The sequence below is a fragment of the Rhinatrema bivittatum genome, chromosome 16 (genome assembly GCF_901001135.1).
Source record: "Rhinatrema bivittatum chromosome 16, aRhiBiv1.1, whole genome shotgun sequence".
NCBI classification, from domain to species: Eukaryota; Metazoa; Chordata; class Amphibia; order Gymnophiona; family Rhinatrematidae; genus Rhinatrema; species Rhinatrema bivittatum.
The window spans coordinates 13051740-13072235 of NC_042630.1; the positions used below are offsets into that span (position 1 = coordinate 13051740).

A 20496-nucleotide genomic window follows, 5' to 3' on the forward strand; every position below is an offset into this window, starting at 1 on the left:
GGCCTTGGAGGGAACGGGGGGAGGCAGCGCGGCTCGGCGCGCGCAGGCTATACAAAATCGATAGCCTTGCGCGCGCCGATCCAGGATTTTAGTGGATACGCGCGGCTCCGCGCGTATCTACTAAAATCCAGCGTACTTTTGCTTGAGTCTGATGCGCAAGCAAAAGTAGGCTGATCGCGCTTCTTTTAAAATCTACCCCAATTTGTATGTGTGTGTGTATATATATATATATATATATATATATATAACATGGGCAGTATTAATAGTATTTACAATTTCATTACTATATAACACAAAAACAAAAGAAATAACACTAATGATACAAACATCTAGTTTCCACAATCTTGTAAATTAAAGTAAATTTAATTAAAATTTTAAAAAACCCTTTAATTGCGTAAACCAAAGGTAAACATAATATGGATAAAAAAGTCAGCTCATACTATTTTTAAATAGCTGTCATATTGACAAATTCACAGTTTTAATCACTGCTGCCAAATAAAAACAAAATAAAGATGGTGAGTGCACCATGCCCAAGCATGCAGTCGTATTCTTGGATATCTTAACAGCAAAAAAAGATTATCAAACAGCTTTCCACAAAAAGAAAGAGAAAATCATTGAGACAATGTACAAGAAACAACATCCCTCAATGTTCTGTAGGAGAAAGCTCCTTGCTCAGACTAGATACACACGACAGATTTTGCAAAAAGAATCTGCAGAAGTAAAGAAAACATTGACAACGGCCTTCATTTCACCTGTGTGGTTTCCTCAGAGTGAAGGAAATATTTTAAACAGGAAAATGATGATATGTCTGTAATGATAGCTTAGCTTGCGGTACAACTCTTCGATGTCTAGGAGAATATCAGAACAGTTCAGTATAACTCAGCTTTCAGATTCTGCACACTTCATTTGCTGGTTGAGTGTGTGTGTTACCAGGGATAAATCTATAAATGTGTGTTCATCTGTGTACTTTTCAATGTTTACATGAGGATGCATGTGTGGATCTTTTAACTGTGTTCTCATATGTATTTATTAAAGTGCATATGTGTTTTATCTTTGTCTTTATATTCCTTTACTGGCTTTCTTTGTGGCTGTATGAGGGTTGCCTCGTTAACCAGGTTAACCCAAAAAGGCTGATCCAGTCCTGATTTTGTCTTATTGAGTGCATGAGGATGTGTTCCTGATTTCCCTTAAAAATGAAAGCAATGTTGCAAAACCAGGACTGCTTCAACATGTTTTACTTCACTTACGTGAGAAGGCAAGTCCAGTCTGCATATACATTAATACGTTTTCATGTGTCTCTATGGATGTTTCTAGGAGTATGTCTGTGTACTTTTCAGTATCAGTATGAACTTTTGTGCCTGTTTATTTTTTCATGGGTCTCATTGTGAAAGGCTGCCTATCTTACCAGATCTGCAAACGTATTTATGTGAGTCCTGATATATTTCGAGTATTCTCATTATTATCCAAAACAAGGCAAAGAGTGTAATACTTGGTATTACTTACTCTGCACAGGATATTGGTGAGGGCTCCTCTCTGAAGCTGGTGTCAGGGAATGAATATTTCCAGTGGACAAGAATGATTCCTCCCAGCACTATATCCCCTTCCCTGAGGAAGGCTCTCACCTCCTGCTGAGGAAGTCTACATCCAACAACCTGTGTCATCATGCAAAGAGAAGGCAACATTGCAAGGAAAATCACAACAATGCCTTGGACCATCTTAGTTCTAAGCATGAAAAACATTAATGCCTGTACACTCTTGTAATCAGGTTTTCCAAAATAATGAAAGTCTTCATTTGCTTGTGTGTACTTTTCAATTCATATGTTGGCATCAATTACATTTGATCATATTATAGTTTCTTGTTGCCAGTACAGCATCACAGCATTCCTCCTGCATTGAGTGTCAAGTAAAATTATTTTGTAATATGTGTCCTTCACGTCTTTTGATATTTTATATAAGATGGTTTCCTATTTGAAACCTCATAGACCATAACTCCCTTATAATTAATAAAATAACTCCTTTCTCTTTGTAGTCTATAATTATTGGGATAAATATGTATGATTTTCATGATAGGTATTCAAATTATAGGTTTATTTCTGAATATTATCCTAGGGATTGTTGGAGCAGGTGGGAATGGTTTCACTTACATGTTTCCAATAACTTTCAGGCAAATAACTTTCAGGCAAATACCTTGATCTGTCATCATGTTTGAGGTAGAAATTGTGTAGTAAGAGTACTTGGATAACCTGTGAGACAGCCATAATTCAATCAAGAAATAAGGATGTAAAAGAAGCAATACAGAAAGTTATAAACAGGAACAAAGCATTCCACAATGGTCTAAAAGGTGAATTTTAAAAGCAGGCACGCGCCAAAATCGTGAGATGTGCGTGCATGTAGGATATGAGCGCGATCGTCTAATTTTAAAAGCCACCCACATGCGCGCACAAGTCCCAAAGTGTGACTATCTCCAATCAAAAAAAAGGGGGGAAACGTGGGTGTGGTGTGAGTGGGGTGTGTGCATTCTGGGTAGGGGCCAAAAGATGTGCGCAGAAGTATCCATACGCCTGGGCGTGTGTCCGGGTATATTTGAGTACAAATTTACTTCTGCTATGAAAGAGGTTCAAGTCTTAATAAAACTATTTCCAGGCATCTCTGAAGGGTTTGAGGGTCTGGCTTAACGTGGGGATTGCAGGCTAATGAACCAGGGGGGGGGGTGGTGGGACTAGCTCAAGACTGGGCGAACTGGTGAATGAACTGTGAAACTGGTCATGGCGTGGACATGCGCCTGTTATAAAATTATCCACGCGCATTTGAAAGTTACCCTCCCTGTGAGCACAATGTCAATTCCCCAAGTATTGAAATAAAAGTGAGGTTATAACATATAATGCTTTATTTTTTTAAATACAGTGGGGTAGATTTTAAAACCCCATAGGCTGCTGGCACGCGCAAAGCCCCGGGACGCACGTAAGTCCCGGGGCTTCGTAAAAGGGACGGGAGAGGGCGTGTCCGGGGGCAGAGGGCGGTCCGGGGCGGGTCCGGGGGCGTGGCAACTGTTCGGGGGCAGGCCGGGAGGGCGGTCCCGAGTCCCCCGACACTGCGGCCTGTGCCAGGGGATGCCGGGGCAGCGCGCGCAAGTTACGCCTGCTTCAAGCAAGCGTAACTTGCCCAACAAAGGTAGGGGGGGGATTTATGTAGGGCTGGGGGGTGGGGTAGATAGGGGAAGGGAGCAGAAGGTGGGGGGACGCGGAAGAAAAGTTCCCTTCGAGGCCGTTCTGATTTTGGAGCGGTCTCGGAGGGAACGGAGGCAGGTCGCGCGGCTCGGCACGCGCAGGCTGCCGATTTTGCGCAGCCTTGCGCACGCCGACCCTGGATTTTATAAGATACGCACGCGCGTATGTTTTGAAGATCTACCTCAGCGCCTTCATCTCTGGGGCCATTTCTGTCTATGAGACCAATTTACTTAAGTGTAACATGGGACATTAATATGTGGTAGTTATCATAAGTAACACTTCATGTTTATGACATAAAAATCACTTGAAGTTAAATTTCCTTGCCTCAATATTAATGGATTACAGGTGATGTTAACACACATACAAAATATTTTTTGCAGCACAACCACAAGGTGCACTTATGTTTCTCACATAAAAGGGTCTGTGCTAACACTTACACATTTTAATGCAGGTTATTTTACTATACATTGATAGGCAATGAGATGTTTTGCATAATTTTGTAGAGTATTATCTATTTTGCAAGGATAGGGTCATTTGGTTGGAGATCATCCCCAGTCACCAGTTCCTGAAGGCGCCACTGTGGGGACATTGGATGCAAAAATTAAATAAACAGATTGGCAATTTCACCAAATGTCGTGGAGGCAGGGATGTGAGGCAGGACTGGCTATGTGTGGATTGCATGGAGCTGTTTTGCAAAGATGGAGTGCATCTCTTGGATATCGGACAGGACCTGTTCTTGAATACTTTGAGGCGGGCTAGTCGCAGGATGCTGCTGGGTTTATAGATATTGGCTGCAGATGTGTTGGTGGGAGGGTCTCAGGAAAGCCTTATTGATACTCGGGCCCTATGGTGGGGGTTACCTGGGCTGGGAAGGGGCAATTGGAGGCAATGCACTCATACTTCAATGCACTGCAGGCTGTGTTCCACCAGGACTTGCTGGCACCGGTCTGGCGGCAGACCTGACGCCCCCCCTTTGATTGAGCAGCCGCCTTGCTTGGGTGAGGCAGTAGACTGGGAACACCCAGGAGGATTACCTTCGGCGGGAAAGGGACATTGCTTGGGTGCGGCAGGCTCCGTCTGGAGGTGACGCGCTGCCTGCCCCAAGGGTGTGTTTGATAGTTTGACCCAAGCTATGGCTCGGATACATAGGCTATGATTGTTCATTGTTATTATTAATAAATCTGTGGCCACTTTTGCCCACATTTGATCTTTGTGATGTTTGGAAGTGTGTGAGTGAGTATTGCCATCACACCCCCCCCCCCCCCCAAAGCAACAAATGATCGTGGCTGGCGGGGTTAACGCATTAAATGCAACGGTATTATTTTATTCCTGGTACAAACATCAACAGACTTTAGTTCATCAACCCATGTGGTTCTCTAATGACTCTCCTGCCGGATTCTTGATCCATCGAGCCCATGCTGGAAATCTTTTAATTAGTTTTTTAGACAAAGGGAACAAGGGGATGACTTCATACTTTTTGTCTAATTTCCCTTTTTTGCTTCCACTATGCATTGAGGGGATCATTTTTAAAACAGGCCACCTAGATGAAAAGTATCCACAGACATTATACCTAATTTTGAAAGGGAAACAAAAGACATAGTTTTCCTCTGAAAATTGTCCCCTCCCAGATACAAATGACCCACGCACTTCAAAACCTTTTTTTATTTACTTAATTATTTTGTGAGTTGCTTTTTGCTGGAAAATAGCCCACTTACATTTGAAAATCAGAGACGGTATCTTTCAAAACACTGTGCGGTCGCACAGTGTGCGTTGGCCGCACCGAGATACACAGCCATTTTATAACTTACGCGCGTATATGCGATTGGTAGCCGAGAGAAAAAAATACCGATATACTCTGGCTGTGCTAATGCGTTCAAACTGACCAGAATTCAACAATGAAAGCCCACATTAACAAAGTGATCAAATATGGATTTTAAAAGTTTTCAGTGATAGAAAGCCCGACTCAGGTCGAGTTTCACTCTTTGAGCTGCTTCAGGGGCTGTTACATCTAATGCCGGTGGTTTGTCTCCATATAGCAGATCAGCCTCTCTCAGTGTGCTGTATAATCTGTGCTTCAACAAGAAGTGGTAGGACTCAGTTCTACTGCCTCTGAGACTGATCTGCTGTATGAAGACAAACCACCGCTGTGCCGGAGGATTCGGCCCTGCCCCCGGACCGCCCTCAAACGGCACCACGCCCCCGCTCCCGCCCCCAGACCGCCCATTTTTAAAGCCCCGGGACATAGGCGCGTCCCGGGGCTTGCACGCGCCGCCAACCCTATGCAAAATAGGCTCGGTGCGCACAGGGGTAGGTTTTCGGGGGTTATGCGGGGAATAACCACTGCTTATTACTGGCATTAGCAGCATGGGATTTAATTACGGGTGTATTTCCATACCTCTGTAAGCAAACTAGCAAGATCTGAAATATTAACACAGAAATCATCTTTGGTCTTTTGCAGCTGCAACCACACTCTGAACCATATCACATTCAAAGATTTTTATTTCTTATTATTATTACATCTTGCTTTGAAAGATGAGTCGATAAATGAGAGACAGAAGTCACTTTATTTTAGCTTATCAACAAACGTTTCCAATTATATTTTTCTCCATTCCTTGTAATTAAAAAATCTTTCTGGGAAGAGATATAAGAGCAGGAAGTAAAAAAAGAATCCTTCCTCAGATATTTCTCTTTCGTTGCCTGTCTCTACACAGCTAAATTGTGATGCTGACAGCCAAAAAGAGACTTCAGTATGAGACTGAGGGAAATGATGGATGAATAAGAGCAAGAATAATGTTTCTTGCTTTGTTGATAAGATCCTCGATGGAAAAGTAGATAGGTTGTGTTATAACATTCTATGATAATGTCCTGATCCAGATACAGGATTTCTCATCACTGTTTCGGAATTAGCATTTACACCCAAAACAATTAAATAAATGAAGGTTTTGCTGCTGTTTGTAAGTTTATTACATTTATATACATGCTGTATGAGTCATTCCCATATCCTTTCTCATTATCAAGCAGATTTGGAGCATATTCAATATTTTGTTATTGTACAGCTTTCAACTAAATTCAGTTTTGCTCCTGACACTTGTTTTCCCCAATAAATAGTCTTTAGTATTTCTCTCTGGTTTCAGTAGGATGATGTAAACTTTCGGAAAAAATATACAGCCGAGCAGTCCAGTGCTGGAAGCCAGGATAGCAAAGACTTCCACAGCCACCATGTACTTCCCTCTTGTGCTCAGGTACGCCGGGATAAAGGAGATCCAGACACTCACAAATACCAGCAAGCTGAATGTGATGAATTTAGCCTCATTGAAGCTATCAGGTAAATTTCTGGCCAGGAAGGCTACAATGAAACTGATACAGGCCAAGAAGCCCAGGTACCCCAGCATGGTATAAAACAGCTCGATTGACCCTTCAGAACACTGTATTATGATTTTCTGTGCTATTTCCAGGTTAACACTTGAGTAAGGTGGAGCAGTCCCCAACCAAACCAGACATAAAATAAACTGAATTATTGAGCACAAGGGGACAAGGTAAGAAGGAATTCTGGTTCCAACCCATTTCTTTAATGCACTGTTGGGTTTTGTGGCATTAAAAGCAACCACCACTATGATGGTTTTAGCCAAAATACAAGAGATACTCAGAGAGAAGATGACCCCAAAAGCAGTTTGCCGGAGGATACACGTCACATTCGTGGGACGTCCAATAAATAGTAAGGAGCACAAGAAGCAGAACACAAGGGATAGGAGGAGAAGATAACTGAGCTCTCTGTTGTTGGCTTTGACTATTGGAGTATCCTTGTATTTAATAAAAATGCCCAATATTGCAATGGTGACTAAAGAGCAGAGAATGGAGATAGCAGAGAGCACGGAGCCAAGGGGGTCTTCATAAGACAGGACTTCAATAATTCTTGAAATGCAGGAATCACGATTCTTATTTGACCATTGATCATCCGGGCAATTCTGACAGTCAACAGCATCTGTTTAAAAGAAAATGTTTCATATTTACTATAAACTATGAGGTCAGTATTCAAAGGGATTGTCTGCGTAGCTTTTTGAGTTGCCTGAACAAAACCATGGATGTCAAAATTTGCCTCCAGTCCCTAGTGGAATTTTGCCCAGATAGTTTTCTACCTAAACAAAATTGATTGGTTGAAAAGTAGTAGCAATGGAGGTGTTCTCAAAGAGTGGCTAAATTTTAGTTGGTGATCAGGTAACTCTGATAAGAAAAGCAGCTGTTATCTGGGTACATTACCTCAATAATGTAATATTGGTAATTTATGTATTTATTTAAACATTGTATATGCCGTCGTTCCAAATTCAGATCGCAACGGTTCACAGGAGATATTCATAGATCAGAGCAATTCAATGGTTTACAGGAGACATTTTTATATCAGGTCGATACATTCATAGATCAGGTCAATACTTTAAGGAAATAGTGCATGATGGAGAGAGTACATAAGTAGTCATTCTTAACCATAAGGTGGGATGTTCTGATAGGCGTTAAATTTAAATGTTCTATGACATTAGGTGAAAGATTAAATCGGTATAGTATAATTGTTTATGTTTGTCAGTGGGGAATTTACAATATTCATTCTTTTGTTCCTTAAGCGTCATTTAGCTACTCTTCTAATTATGGTAGGCCTCTACCTTTGGTGATTTTAATTAGGTTAGGCTGAATGTGTTTTTGAAGAGCCATGTTTTCAGCTCACTTTTTCATTTCTTCTTGTCTGGTATCAGTTGTAGCCTTTCAGGTAGTGAGTTCCACAGACTTGGTCCTGCTACAGAAAAGACACGATCCCTTACCTGTGTCAGGTGTGTGCTCCGTATAGTGGGGACAGACAGTAGACCTTTATTTTGTGATCTTAATGATCGCTGTGGTGTGAAAGGCTGTAAAGTTATGCCAATCATATCAGTGTTACTTGAGTGAATGAAGTTAAATATTAATGTTAGTACTTTAAATTGGATTCAGTGGTGTACTGGCAGCCAGTGTAGTGAGATCAGCGATGGAGTAATGTGATCAGATTTCTTAGATCCTAAGAAAAGTCTTGCAGAGGCATTTTGCGCACACAAGTTATAAAATCACAGGTCACCGCGTGCAAGGGGGTGCACAATTGTGCAACTTGTGTGCACCGAGCTGCTCTACCTTCCCCCGTTCCTCCCAGGCCGATCCGAAATTGGAGAGGCCTGTGAGGCCTTTTAAAATCAGCCCCTTATTTTCCCCTTTAATTTCAATTGTTTTGAAGGCATATTTTATCCTTCTCTCACCAGTCTGATTGGTGATCTCCCCATCAGCGCAGGGGACGCAGTCAAAGCAGCAGACGGGCTCTCCCTCTCTTGCGGCTTTCCTGAACCCGGGAGGGCAGCTGGCACTGCAGACTGACTCTGGCACCTTCAGAACAGAGCAGAGAACATTTGCTGAGCTGACCATAATTATAGAAATGACGCTTAACTGGTGACAAAGGTTCCACCCTGCAGGCTGCGCCAACTCCCCCTCGGCCTAAGGGTCCACACCCGCAACACTACTTCCAATGCAAGAAATTTGATTTGATTCAGGTGTAGATATGAAAAATATGTTAAAAGCTATAAAAAAAAATTTCACAGTTGTTTTTGTAAGTAATGAAACAATTTTGCAGTAAGGGCAAGACAACTGATTACGTTTTACCAGTTATCTGTTGTAAAATTTTCAGATTAAGCTAATTGGCTAGATTTCTGGTTGAAAATTTTACTAAAGCAAGCAAATCTTACTTAGATCAAATAGATTTAAAACTGTTATTTGAGTGACTGAAGGTTGTCGAGCTACTTTAGCCAGTCTGTGACCTTAGAGAATCCAAGCCAGTTAGCACTGAAAATCCTTGTTAACTGGCTAAGTCATAAGCAGTAAAACCTTTTTAAAAATAGGCCCCTTGGTATTGATTGCTTTTTTGATTAGTGTTTCTCTTTGGTAAATGAATATAGAGAACTGAGTAAAAAAGTCAATCTGCAGTATTTGGTCTGTAGTAGGTAAATCAATTCATATTTGGTCACAAGGAGTTGCTGTGATGCAATATCACATTGTTTGTATAAGTAATGGAGTAGATTTTCAAAGGGTTACGCCTGTAAGATACGTGCGTAACCCCCGAAAAGCTGCCCCAAGCTGCCCCTGCGTGCGCAAGCCCCCAGGATGCGCGTATGTCCCGGGGCTTGCAAAAAGAGGCAGGGCATGGGTGGTCCTGGGCAGTCCAGGGGGGGCAGGGGCATGGCTGTGCCCGGGATCGCAAGCTGGCCATCCGCTGGCGCACATAAGCTACGCCTGCTGGGAGGCAGGCGTAACTTCTTCAACAAAGTTATGGGGGGGTTTTAGATAGGGCTGGGGGCGAGTTAGGTAGGGGAAGGGAGCGGAAGGTGCAGGGGGGGGGTGGAGGGAATGGAGGCAGGCTGCGCGGCTCGGCGCGTGCAAGTTGCACAATTGTGCACCCCCATGCATGCGCCGACCCTGGATTTTATAACATGCACGTGGCTGCGCGCGCATGTTATAAAATCGGGCGCAGATTTGTTCGCCCTGGGCTGCGTGAACAAATCTGCGCCGCGCGCAGGTTTTAAAATCCGCCCCAATATAAATAGTATGCCCTCTAAAGATGGTGGCAGCTGTAAAGGAAGCCTTTAGTCACAAATATGCTGAGGTCATGCAAGCATGGCAATTCGGTGATTTGGACTAAAAGTTGTTAATACAAAAGAAAAACTGTTTGGAAGTATAAAGATGTTGAATTTTGTGACAGGCTGGCCAAGTCACTGAAATACGATTAAAATCACTCCAGTACATTCATAAATGTGCAATAATGCATGCACTAATGGAAGATGTTAATGACATGCAAATGAGCAAGGAAGGTAAATTACTGAATACCTTTTTTACTGCATTGATCCCAAAAAGGTCTATTATTTTATGTTTGTGATATAGTTACTGTGTATATTTTATTACTGCACTAATATATAATATGTTTCCTAATTTTCGATCTTATTAAGTCACTAAACATGTTTTTTGCACATAAACTCTCAAAAGAATACTCATGATTGTGAGTTTAAGTGCACTTCAAAATTCTGCCTTAGAGTTGTTACAATAATTCTATGCCTACTTGTGGGCATTGGTTAGTGTGTCCATCATGGGAGACTATGAGTCCAATGTGAAGTCATCCAAGTCCAATTTATTGTTCACAACTAATATTATATTCTTGCCTTAGAAAAGAATGAATTCCAAGCAATGGAGCTCTCATTGATGGTGACCCGTTCACCTTGTGGAGCTGAAAAATTGACTGTTATAGACTGATAAGTCCTATTTGGAAATATCTGCCAGTTCAGAATATCATAAATGGCTGGAGGGTCACCCTTCTCATCAAAAAACACCTCCTCACCGGAATCAGTGACAAAACGGCCATGTCTGAGATGCTGTAGAACCTAAGCAAGCCAAGAAGAAAGTTTTAAAAATGCCACAAAACATAAAGCACCAAGATTTAACAGATCTCATCAAAGTCTTATGATGCAGAGTGCACATCCTGTGAGAATCAAAACAACTGAATATCATGACCACACCTTGAGTATTGCATATAGCCCTAGTCATCCCATCTCAAAAAGACAGAGCAGAACTAGAAAAGGCACACAGAAGAGTGACAAAAATGATCAAGGGGATGCATCAGCTTCCTTATGAAGAAAAGATAAATAGGTAAGGGCTTCAGCCTGGAGAAGAGGGCATTGCTAAGATGTCACTGAGGATGACCAATACTCATGCAGTTTGTTTATAAAAACTTGGGGACTCGGACTGCTAAAGCCCCACTATGTATTTTATTTGTTTGTTTGTTTCTTTCTTTACTAAGTGGAGTGGGGAAGGATTTGTCCAACTACTGCTGGCCTGTGGAATTTATGCTTAATAATTGCCTAATCTGAAAAATACTGAATGCAGATGATTATGTCTAACATTATCCTGGTAAAGGTACCCAGATAATTTTAGACTTGTTCTGGACCACGAGAAGAATTGCCCAGATAAACTTATCAGGGTAGTGTTGAATATCAGCGCTGCGCTGATATTTTTAAGCCCATCCAAGAACGATCCCAAGTGCTGCCTCTTCTTTTATCTGGGTCAGTGTTCTCCAGGTAATGAATTCAGTGACTAAAATGTATCTGGTCAGTGAGGAGAATATGTAAAACTTTAGTTTTGTCTGGCTAAGTCCTGGACATAAGCTGAACAAACCTCTTGAATATGAATCAATCTGCATGTTTAATATCACATTGGAATGAGAGTTTCATTCAAAGAAGTACAGAAGCTGATTGCACTAAGATTTATTTAAGTTTATCCAATGTATTCCTGAATTTCATAACAATGTTTACCCCTACTATCTGATAGTTGCTGCCATTATGAACCTATTCAGAGAATTCATAATCAGTGTAGTAAAATTACATTAAAATATCCAGAAATTAAAAGGAAATGTAAGAAGATGGAATGAATAAGCTAGCATACTCATACAACTAGAAACCAGAAATTCCATAATAAAAAATGGTTATATCAAATTGTACCTGTAGTGGATGGATTTCATCAATTGTAGCACATGATCCTGTAGACAATGATCCATCATCGGTTTTACAGGAAAGTAGATTATGCAGGGCATGTGCAAATGCATACACAGCTAGATATGCATTGTAGGTATATCTTAAATTGTTGAAATCAAATAAAGCAGGGTCTAAATGTTCTACCTTCTCAGTCCCTGTGCAAAATGAAGGGCCTCTACTGATATTGATCATCTGGATGTGATTGTGACTATCTTCTTGCCATGTACAACTAAATGCTTTCTCCCAGAAAGCTTTAATGAAGATATCATCCTTAGAAGTGGAAGGCTGGATACTGTACACAAAGTCTTTGAATCCATGAATATCATTGACATGCAAAGCTAACGCCAGGGTACCATTCAGTGACTGCCAGGTGTCATCAGGAAAATAGTCTGGGGTGATGATAAAGGCAGTTGTGCCAACCCAGACCTTACCCTGGATATTCTCCTTAGCAATTGCCTTAAATATAGGGGCAACACTGCTCACATGTGAATAAACAACAATGACTTTTGCTGTAGACTGTTTTACAGTTTCTACAATCCTCATCACTATTTCCTTGGATAGGGGAATGAGGAGTTTTTCTAAAAAGGCCACACATCCTCCGAGCCTTGTGATTTCGTTTTCTAGACTGCTAACACCATAGTCATTTTCTTCAGCAAGTATTCCTACCCAGGTCCAGCCAAAATATTGAAGTAAGAGAGCCATGGCCTGAGCTTCTAGCAAGTCATTGGGAACAGTACGGAAAAAGGAAGGGAAGATAATTTTGTCACTCAGTTCTAAAATACTGGATCCATAGCTGATCTGTAAAGAAAATAGTGAATTTATAATACATAATCATTCCTTCGAGTTCTTTTTAGATCAAAAGGTTAGAAGATAAAATGGAGCTTGTACCTGTATTCTTTCACAACACATACATTTTCTTTTTCCTTTTTTAAATAAGTAAAACAATTAAAGGATTCGTAGACTACGTTTATTTTTAATTTTTTACTTTTTGAAATGCTGAGAAGTAAATCTATTTATACAAAATGAATGGCTACAAATTTCTATTGTTTATCCTTATGCGTAAACGTAAAGAGATTCATAAAGTTATTATAGCTTTAAAATTTCCTTTCTAGACTGTGATCTTTGACAACTGGTACTTGGGTCAGTAGATGGGAGGGCAAGGAAGGCAGTCAAACTTGTACAATTAAAAGCTGGGAAAACTCCTTAGATAGATCATTACTGGGAAATATCGAGTAGATTGATTTGAGCCAAATGATGCTTATCTGTCGACATCTACTATATTATTATGTATGTTCATTCAGTGAGCTGAGATAACTTAGATGGCATCAAAATACGTCTTGTAAATGTGATCTCCACTCCATTTTTTTCTGAAGAATAAAATAATCCATAAAAATAGGATTTTTATTAAGGATGTTAAACCTTAGATGCAATGTTTTCTTAACTCATCACAAAAACAAGTGAAATAGTACCCTCACCAGGAAAATTAGTAACCACCCAATTATCACCAGCCAAAATTACTAGCTGGCCAATTTATTTTGAGTAGCTCTTCATAACAAAGTAATTAGTAGAAAGTAGACAGGATGATTGCAAACGACATCATCCAGTGTCGATCACTAGTGTACAAAAGGGTGACCGGCAGGCAGGCCACCATCTGGTGGGGTCAACTTAGAGTCCACCAAAGGGCCTGCCCCTTTGTGGGCCCATTTGTTGGGACTTTCATTGGGGTTACTGGATGAGGAGATTTGCTGATTTGGTTATCAATATATAGGCCTAGGGATCGCGGATACCACTGATAACCCATTGCCATGTGCCCAAAGCCGCTGGGGGGGGGGGGGCGTGAGAACGTGGTCTCTCTCAATGCACAGGGCAATGATGTTGCCCAATGAGTGGTGTTCACACAGACCAATGACGTGGCCTGTGCGCTGATGTTGCCTTCACCGCCCCCCCCCCCTCGCCGTTGAGGGCTTGCTTGGCCCTTGGTAGGGGGAGAAGGGAAGGTCCACGGGGATACTCAGTTGGAGGGTAGCAGAAATTATCTATGTGCACCGGCCGGCTACCGGCATGCACTTCCCAGGGACAGTGACTAATGGTCTCTGTCCCAGCCGGCCTACATACTGCCCCGCCCTGCCCCTCCCCACCCAGTCCACACACCCTGGCCCGCCCCCTTTTCAGGGCCCGGCACTTGTGTGCATATTGGCACTTATGTGCATGGCCAGGCCCTTATTAAAATGTGCACAGCGGGCGCAGGGCCCGTCCTCACAAGTTAGTGCCAATTTTTACGCATGCAGCTGTTTGAAAATTCAGCCTTAAGATATTGAGGCAGATTGTCAAAGGGATACACACGTAACCCCCGAAAAGCTGCCCCTTCCACCCCCTGCGAGCACCGAGCCTATGTTGCATAGACTCGGCTGCATGCACAAGCCCCGGGACGTGCGTAAGTCCCGGGGCTTTCCTGGTGGGGCGTGTCAGGGGCATATTGCGGGACGTGTCACGACTGGCATGTCATCTGGGGTGTTCTGGGGGCATGGCCGTGGCTTCCGGACCGGAACATGGTGTGCCGGCAGCCAGCCAGCGCGCGCACGTTACGGCTGCCTCAGGCAGGCGTAACTTTTGAAATAAAAGTAGGGGAGATTAGTTAGGGCTGATGGGAGCGGGTTAGGGAAAGGAAAGGGAAGGTGGTGGGCACCAGAAAGAAAGTTCCCTCCAAGGCCGCTCCAATTTTGGAGCGGCCTCAGAGGGAATGGAGGCAGCCTGCGCGGCTCGGCGCGCGCAGGCTGCTGATTTTGCGCAGCCTTGCACACGCCGACCCCGGATTTTAAAAGATATGTGTGGCTATGCGTGTATCTATTAAAATCTAGGGATGTGCAGACAAAAAGTTTATGTTCATAAGTCCATAAGTCGAAGGTGAGGGTCAATTTCGGTCAATATGGACATATGTAGAATTCCATAAGTTGAGGCTATGTCCATACGTGCACCGGTTCCCTAAATAAAAATTTAAACCCCTCACCCTCCTTAATCCCCCCCCCCCCCCAAGACTTACCAAAACTCCCTGGTGGTCCAGCGGGGAGTCAGGAAGCCATTCCTGTATTCCTTTGCGAGGAGCACGTGACGTCCGCGTCACGTGGTCCACCGCGGTTCCGCTCCCGGACCCCTCATTGGACCCAACCGGAACTTTTGGCCAGCTTGGGGGGGCCTCCTGACCCCCCCAAGCTGGCCAAAAGTTCCGGTTGGGTCCAATGAGGGGTCCGGGAGCGGAACCGCGGTGGACTACGTGACGTCCGCGTCACTCTGACGTGATGCAGACGTCACGTGGTCCACCGCGGTTCCGCTCCCGGACCCCCCGTTGGACCACCAGAGAGTTTTGGTAAGTCTTGGGGGGGTCAGGAGGGTGGGGGGGTTTAAGTGTTTATTTAGGATCAACGATCGCGATTTCCAACTTATTCAACATAGCTATGTTGAATAAGTTGGAAATCGCGATTGTTGCGCCTCATCACTATTTTAAGTTAAAAAAAAAAAGTTGCGTTTTACATATGCGTTCAAAACGAATGCACACCCCTATTAAAATCCAGCATACACTTGTTTGCGCCGGCTGCGTGAACAAAAGTACACGTGCGTGTACTCTTTTAAAATCTGCCCCATTATGTTTAGAAAAAGATTTGTCAGGAAAGGATTGAAAATGATTTTTTTCAAAGGGCATACACCTAAGTGTGATGTAATCACTGATGTAACTTTATTTTAATATATTTTAGGCCTATTGTAAGTGTTATGTTCGATATGTATGTTGAAGTGTTTGCCACACTGAACTATGTCTGGGAGGTAGCAGATTATAAGATGTTACATAAATAAATAGATAAACAAATAGATAGATAGATCAACAGATAGTCAATTTTCCGAACACCTGCAGAGTCAGTAAGATAACCAGATAATTTGCAGGGTAGTGTCCCTTTGTATATTTACTACAAAGTAAACACATGCAAATTACTCACAAATCTTGTAACTAGACAGGCTACTCAAAATTGTGGTCTAGATGTATAACACTCCATATAAAAACTGGACTGAATGCTAATATGAGATAAAAAGTTAGACATCAGGACACATGTTCCACTGTGGTATAGGTGATTTGATTTAGGCATCTAATATATGGAAAATTAGATCATTATATCTGGTTACAAAACAACTTTTATGAACACTTCCATTTTTTACAGTAATTAAATCCCAAATTCCAAATTCTAGTTAAAATGCCTAATCTGAAATTCCAAAAATATGCTTAGTGACAACTTGTCTGCTTGAATGCCTGTGTTTTAATTTTAGATGCCTTCTTTATGTGGAAGCTTTGAAAATGCAATCCCAAGTCTGTGCTTGAACCTGAGGGTTTTTTTGATGGGCTCAGGCTCAACATTAAGTCTCCAGGCCATTTGGGCTCTCTTGTTGCTCAGTTGGAAACTTATATATACAAAAGAGAATCAGTTTCTTTCTCTTACCTGTGGAATCTTATAGACACCTAGTAAACTTGCCATAGTGATACTGATTTCAAAAGCTGCTTCTCCTATAGCCCCTAATAATGGGGCACTGGAGGCACATTGGTAGTTTGGCACGGGGTCCTCTGTTCCTGAAAGCAGTGACAGGGTACTCGCCATGGCCAGAGCTGTTGAGAAACAGGAGCCGTGGATCCTAAATCCCAAGGTGATATTCGGCAAAAGGTCAGGATTGTGGTTTATCTCCTGTATAGCAAAGGCTACCACCAGCACCTCCCGGTAGGACCGCACCTGGAAGCTAAGAGGACATCAGTTAAACTTTGCTTTCTTTAATGAAATCTCATGTTTACAGATGATGGTAAATAATACTTGGGAATATTACTGGTCATACCAATACGTGTATCACTGTATTTTGTCCTGTTAAAATAATTTTAAGCTATAATGATAAATAGGTTGATTGTTCCGTCTTAACAGCTGTGGTATATTTCAGTACAGATTATTTATAACCATAGTTATTAGACGGAGACAGAGGTCAATTTTCATAGAAAAGACAGAGTCAGAAAGGATCCGTCTGGGAAATAATACATTTTGTCAATCTGTCCTTACAAGTTTCTTTAACAGCACAAGTTAATTCATAGATTAGAAAGACAAGGTATTCTTTTTTTATTTTTAATTTTTATTAGTTTTCATCAATGATTTACATCATGAAAAACAAGAAAATAAATGTTACAACACAATTAATAAGAGAAATAATATAGTTACTATATTAACATACCATAACCAAATGACACAATTTATTTCTTGCATGTCCCATTATACCCTAGGGGGAGAACAAGGAAATCACTATATAAAGTTAAATAGGCAAATTATTGAAAGGAGTAGGAGTTAAACTTTCTTATTAGGCTTCGGTCTCTGGTATTGAAGCTTGCTGTTTATCTAATAAAAATGTTTCCAGTTGCATAGGATGGATGAAACCATATTTTTTCCCTTGATAATTAATCAAACAAAGGCATGGAAACTTCAAAAAAAAAAAAGTTGCACCCAGTACTAATACTTTAGATTTTAGGGACAAAAAAAACTTCTCCTTCTTACCTGAGTGGTCCTAGCCACATCAGGAAAAATTTGAACTCTATGTCCACAGAATAACAAACCTCTAGCAGTAAAGAATTTCTTAAACAGTTTTTCTTTATCACCCTCAGATACACAAGAAACAATTAAAGTAGCTCTATTATTAATCTGGTCCATTGACTCTTCTAAGAAGGTTGATATACCAGAAAGACAGGGTATTCTAAATATGCTTTGTTTGAGCTCTGTCAAACAGTTTTGATAAAAGCACCACATTTAAGGCTATTAGTTAATAAAAAAAGAGAAAATCCTTTTGTTGTTGAAGAAAACATCATCAATAGGACATATTCTAGAAAGCATCAACCCCTAGAAACACCAGCGGCTATTGAGAATGGTCAGTGGTGCGACTTAAGATTTGGCGTTGAATCTTGAACTACTTAACTTGTTTATAAATGTGCACAGTTCATGGACTGTGATTGTACTTCATTACCCTGTACACAGAACGTTAACTTTCACATGCAAACAAAACTGCAAGTTGATATTTTATTAATCCTAACCTCTCTCTTTGTAAATGGTTGATGGGTCTTTATTAAAAAATGTTTGAGTAGTTACGATTCCCTATGTGTTTGTTACTGTCTTGTTGCCTAATACTTTTTATTCTCTGTTTCTATGTACTTTCTCATGTCCCAATGCATAATTTATGTGTGTGTGTTTGTATTACTCTGGTCTATACATGATTACATTTGTGTTAGTGCGTTTCTTCCTTTGTCTCCCTTAATATAAATGTGGGCAAATGGATAATTCTTTATAATCACTCTCATTTCATGGTGCTGTGTGAGTCTCCCTCGGTCTTTCTGTGATGTATGTATATATTAAATACAGTATATATTAAATGGGCAGTATTAATAGTATTTAAAGTTTTTTTTTACTGTATAATACAAAAGTAACAAAAGAGAGAATACTAATGATAAAACTTATCTAGTATACACAATCATGTAAATTAAAGCAATTTAATCTGAAATTTAAAAAAATAAATTATTGCACAAACCAAAGACATATAAAATGGATAAAAAAAAAGCCAGCTCATAGTATTTTAAATTGTTGTCATATTCCTAGATGTACAGGTTTTAATCATTGCTGCTCAAAAAGCAAAAATAATAATAATAAAGATGCTGAATGTACTGAGCACAAACATGCAGTACTAGTGCTCCTGGATATCTCACTGTGGGGCAGTGGAAAGGCTACGTCTATTCACTTCCCTCTTATGCGTTCCTCCCCTCTCCCACCCTTTAAGGAAACAATTAATTGTCATAAATAATCAAGCCTTGTTCTGTTAAATTTGTTCTATCTTCTTCTTCCTCTACCAGTCGAACAGCCTTGTTTTATTGTAACTTCTTGGTTTCTTTTCACTTGTTCCATGTTTATGTTCATTCACACCCCTTGTTAATTGTAAACCAGCATGATAGATAGATAAATAAATAAATAAATAAATAGGGCTCAGACAGCTTATATTCAATAACAGTTTTATTGGATGGATAAATTAATGGCCGCAGCCCAAATGCACTACAGCAACAATTTGCATAACATTATAATATTGTAAAACCTTACTAACCTCAATTACTATGTTAACTCTTGGTGACCAGTGCCCCCCCCCCCCCCGCTACTAAGTGCTAGCTAGGCCCATAATTACCCCTGACGCGCGTGCACACATCTTGGACTTAGAAACCGGGCATCTGCCTAATAATAATAAAGATGTTGAATATATCGTGCACAAGCATGCAGTACTAGTGCTCTTGGATATCTTAATAGCAAAAAATGTTTTCCACAAAAAGAAAGAGAAAATCATTGAGCCAATATACAAGAAACAAAATCCCTCAATGTTCTGTTGGAGAAAGTTCCTTGCTTAGACTAGATACACACGACAGATTTTGCAAAACAAAATGGCAGAAGTAAAGAAAACATTGACAAAGGCCTTCATTTCATCTGTGTGGTTTCCTCAGAGTGAAGGAAATATTTTAAACAGGAAAATGATGATATGTCTGTAATGATAGCTTAGCTTACGGTACAACTCTTCATTGTCTAGAACAGGGGTGAGCAGTTCTGGTCCTCGAGGGCCACAAACCACTCTGGTTTTCAGGATATCCCTAATGAATATACATGACATAGATTTGCATACAACTGAGGCAGAGTGCATGCAAATCTCTCTCATGCATATTCATTAGGGATATCCTGAAAACCAGACTGGTTTGTGGCCCTTGAGGACCGGAACTGCCCACCCCTGGTCTAGAAGAATATCACAACAGTTCAGTATAACTCAGTTTTCAAACGCTGCAGACTCCATTGCTGGTTGAGGGTGTATGTTACCAGGGATTTATCTGTAAATGTGTGTTTATCTCTGAACTTTTCCATGTTTACATGAGGATGCCTGTGTGTCTTTTGTGTGTGCTTTCATGTGTATTTAACAAAGTGTGCGTGTGTTTTATCTTTATCTTTGTCTTTATATTCCTTTACTGGCTTTCTTTGTGGCTGCAAGAGGGTTGCTACGTTAACCAGGTTGACCCAAAAATGCTGATCCAGTCCTAATTTTGGCTTATTGAGTGCATGAGGATGTATCCCTGATTTCCCTTAAAAATGAAAGCAATGTTGCAAAACCAGGACAGCTTCAACATGTTTTTGCCTTGTTTTGGAAAATAATGAGAATACTGGAAATATATCAGGACTCACATAAATACATTTGCAGATCTGGTAAGATAGGCACCCTTTCACAATGAGACACATGAAAAAATAAACAGGCACAAAAGGTCATACTGATACTGAAAAGCACACAGACATACTCCTAGAAACATCCATAGAGACACAAGAAATCTTGTTAATGTATAGGCAGACTGGATTTGCCTTCGCACATAGGTCAAGTAAGAGTGTAATACTCGGTATTACTTACTCTGCACAGGATATTGGCGAGGGCTCCTCTCTGAAGCTGGTGTCAGGGAATGAATGTTGCCAATGGACAAGAATGATTCCTCCCAGCACAATATCCCCTTCCCTGAGAAAGGCTCTCATGTTCTGCTGAGGAAGATGGCAGCCGGCCTGTGTCGCAAGGCAAGGAGAAGGCAACACTGCTAGCAGGATCATAGCGATGCCCTGGAACAT

General features: G+C 41.1%; 1 protein-coding gene across 1 annotated transcript; it reads right to left on the minus strand.

Moving 5' to 3' along the window:
* Nucleotides 1-6286: 6286 nt before the first annotated feature.
* Nucleotides 6287-20496, minus strand: LOC115077350 (extracellular calcium-sensing receptor-like). The gene is made up of 6 exons (XM_029579643.1): nucleotides 20288-20496; nucleotides 16288-16579; nucleotides 11774-12604; nucleotides 10442-10660; nucleotides 8498-8621; nucleotides 6287-7209 (listed from the first exon to the last, which is right to left on the minus strand). Exons 1-6 carry the CDS (start codon nucleotides 20494-20496, stop codon nucleotides 6287-6289), a joined length of 2598 nt encoding a protein of 865 aa, XP_029435503.1.

Excerpts from the sequence above, each read along its gene's own strand:
- LOC115077350 (XM_029579643.1), bottom strand. The coding sequence starts at position 20,496 with ATGTTCCAGGGCATCGCTATGATCCTGCTAGCAGTGTTGCCTTCTCCT. Across the intron at positions 8,622-10,441 it reads GGAATTCATTCTTTTCTAAG|GTGCCAGAGTCAGTCTGCAG; the intron begins GCAAGAATATAA and ends TCTGTTCTGAAG. Across the intron at positions 7,210-8,497 it reads GGAGATCACCAATCAGACTG|ATGCTGTTGACTGTCAGAAT; the intron begins GTGAGAGAAGGA and ends TCTTTTAAACAG.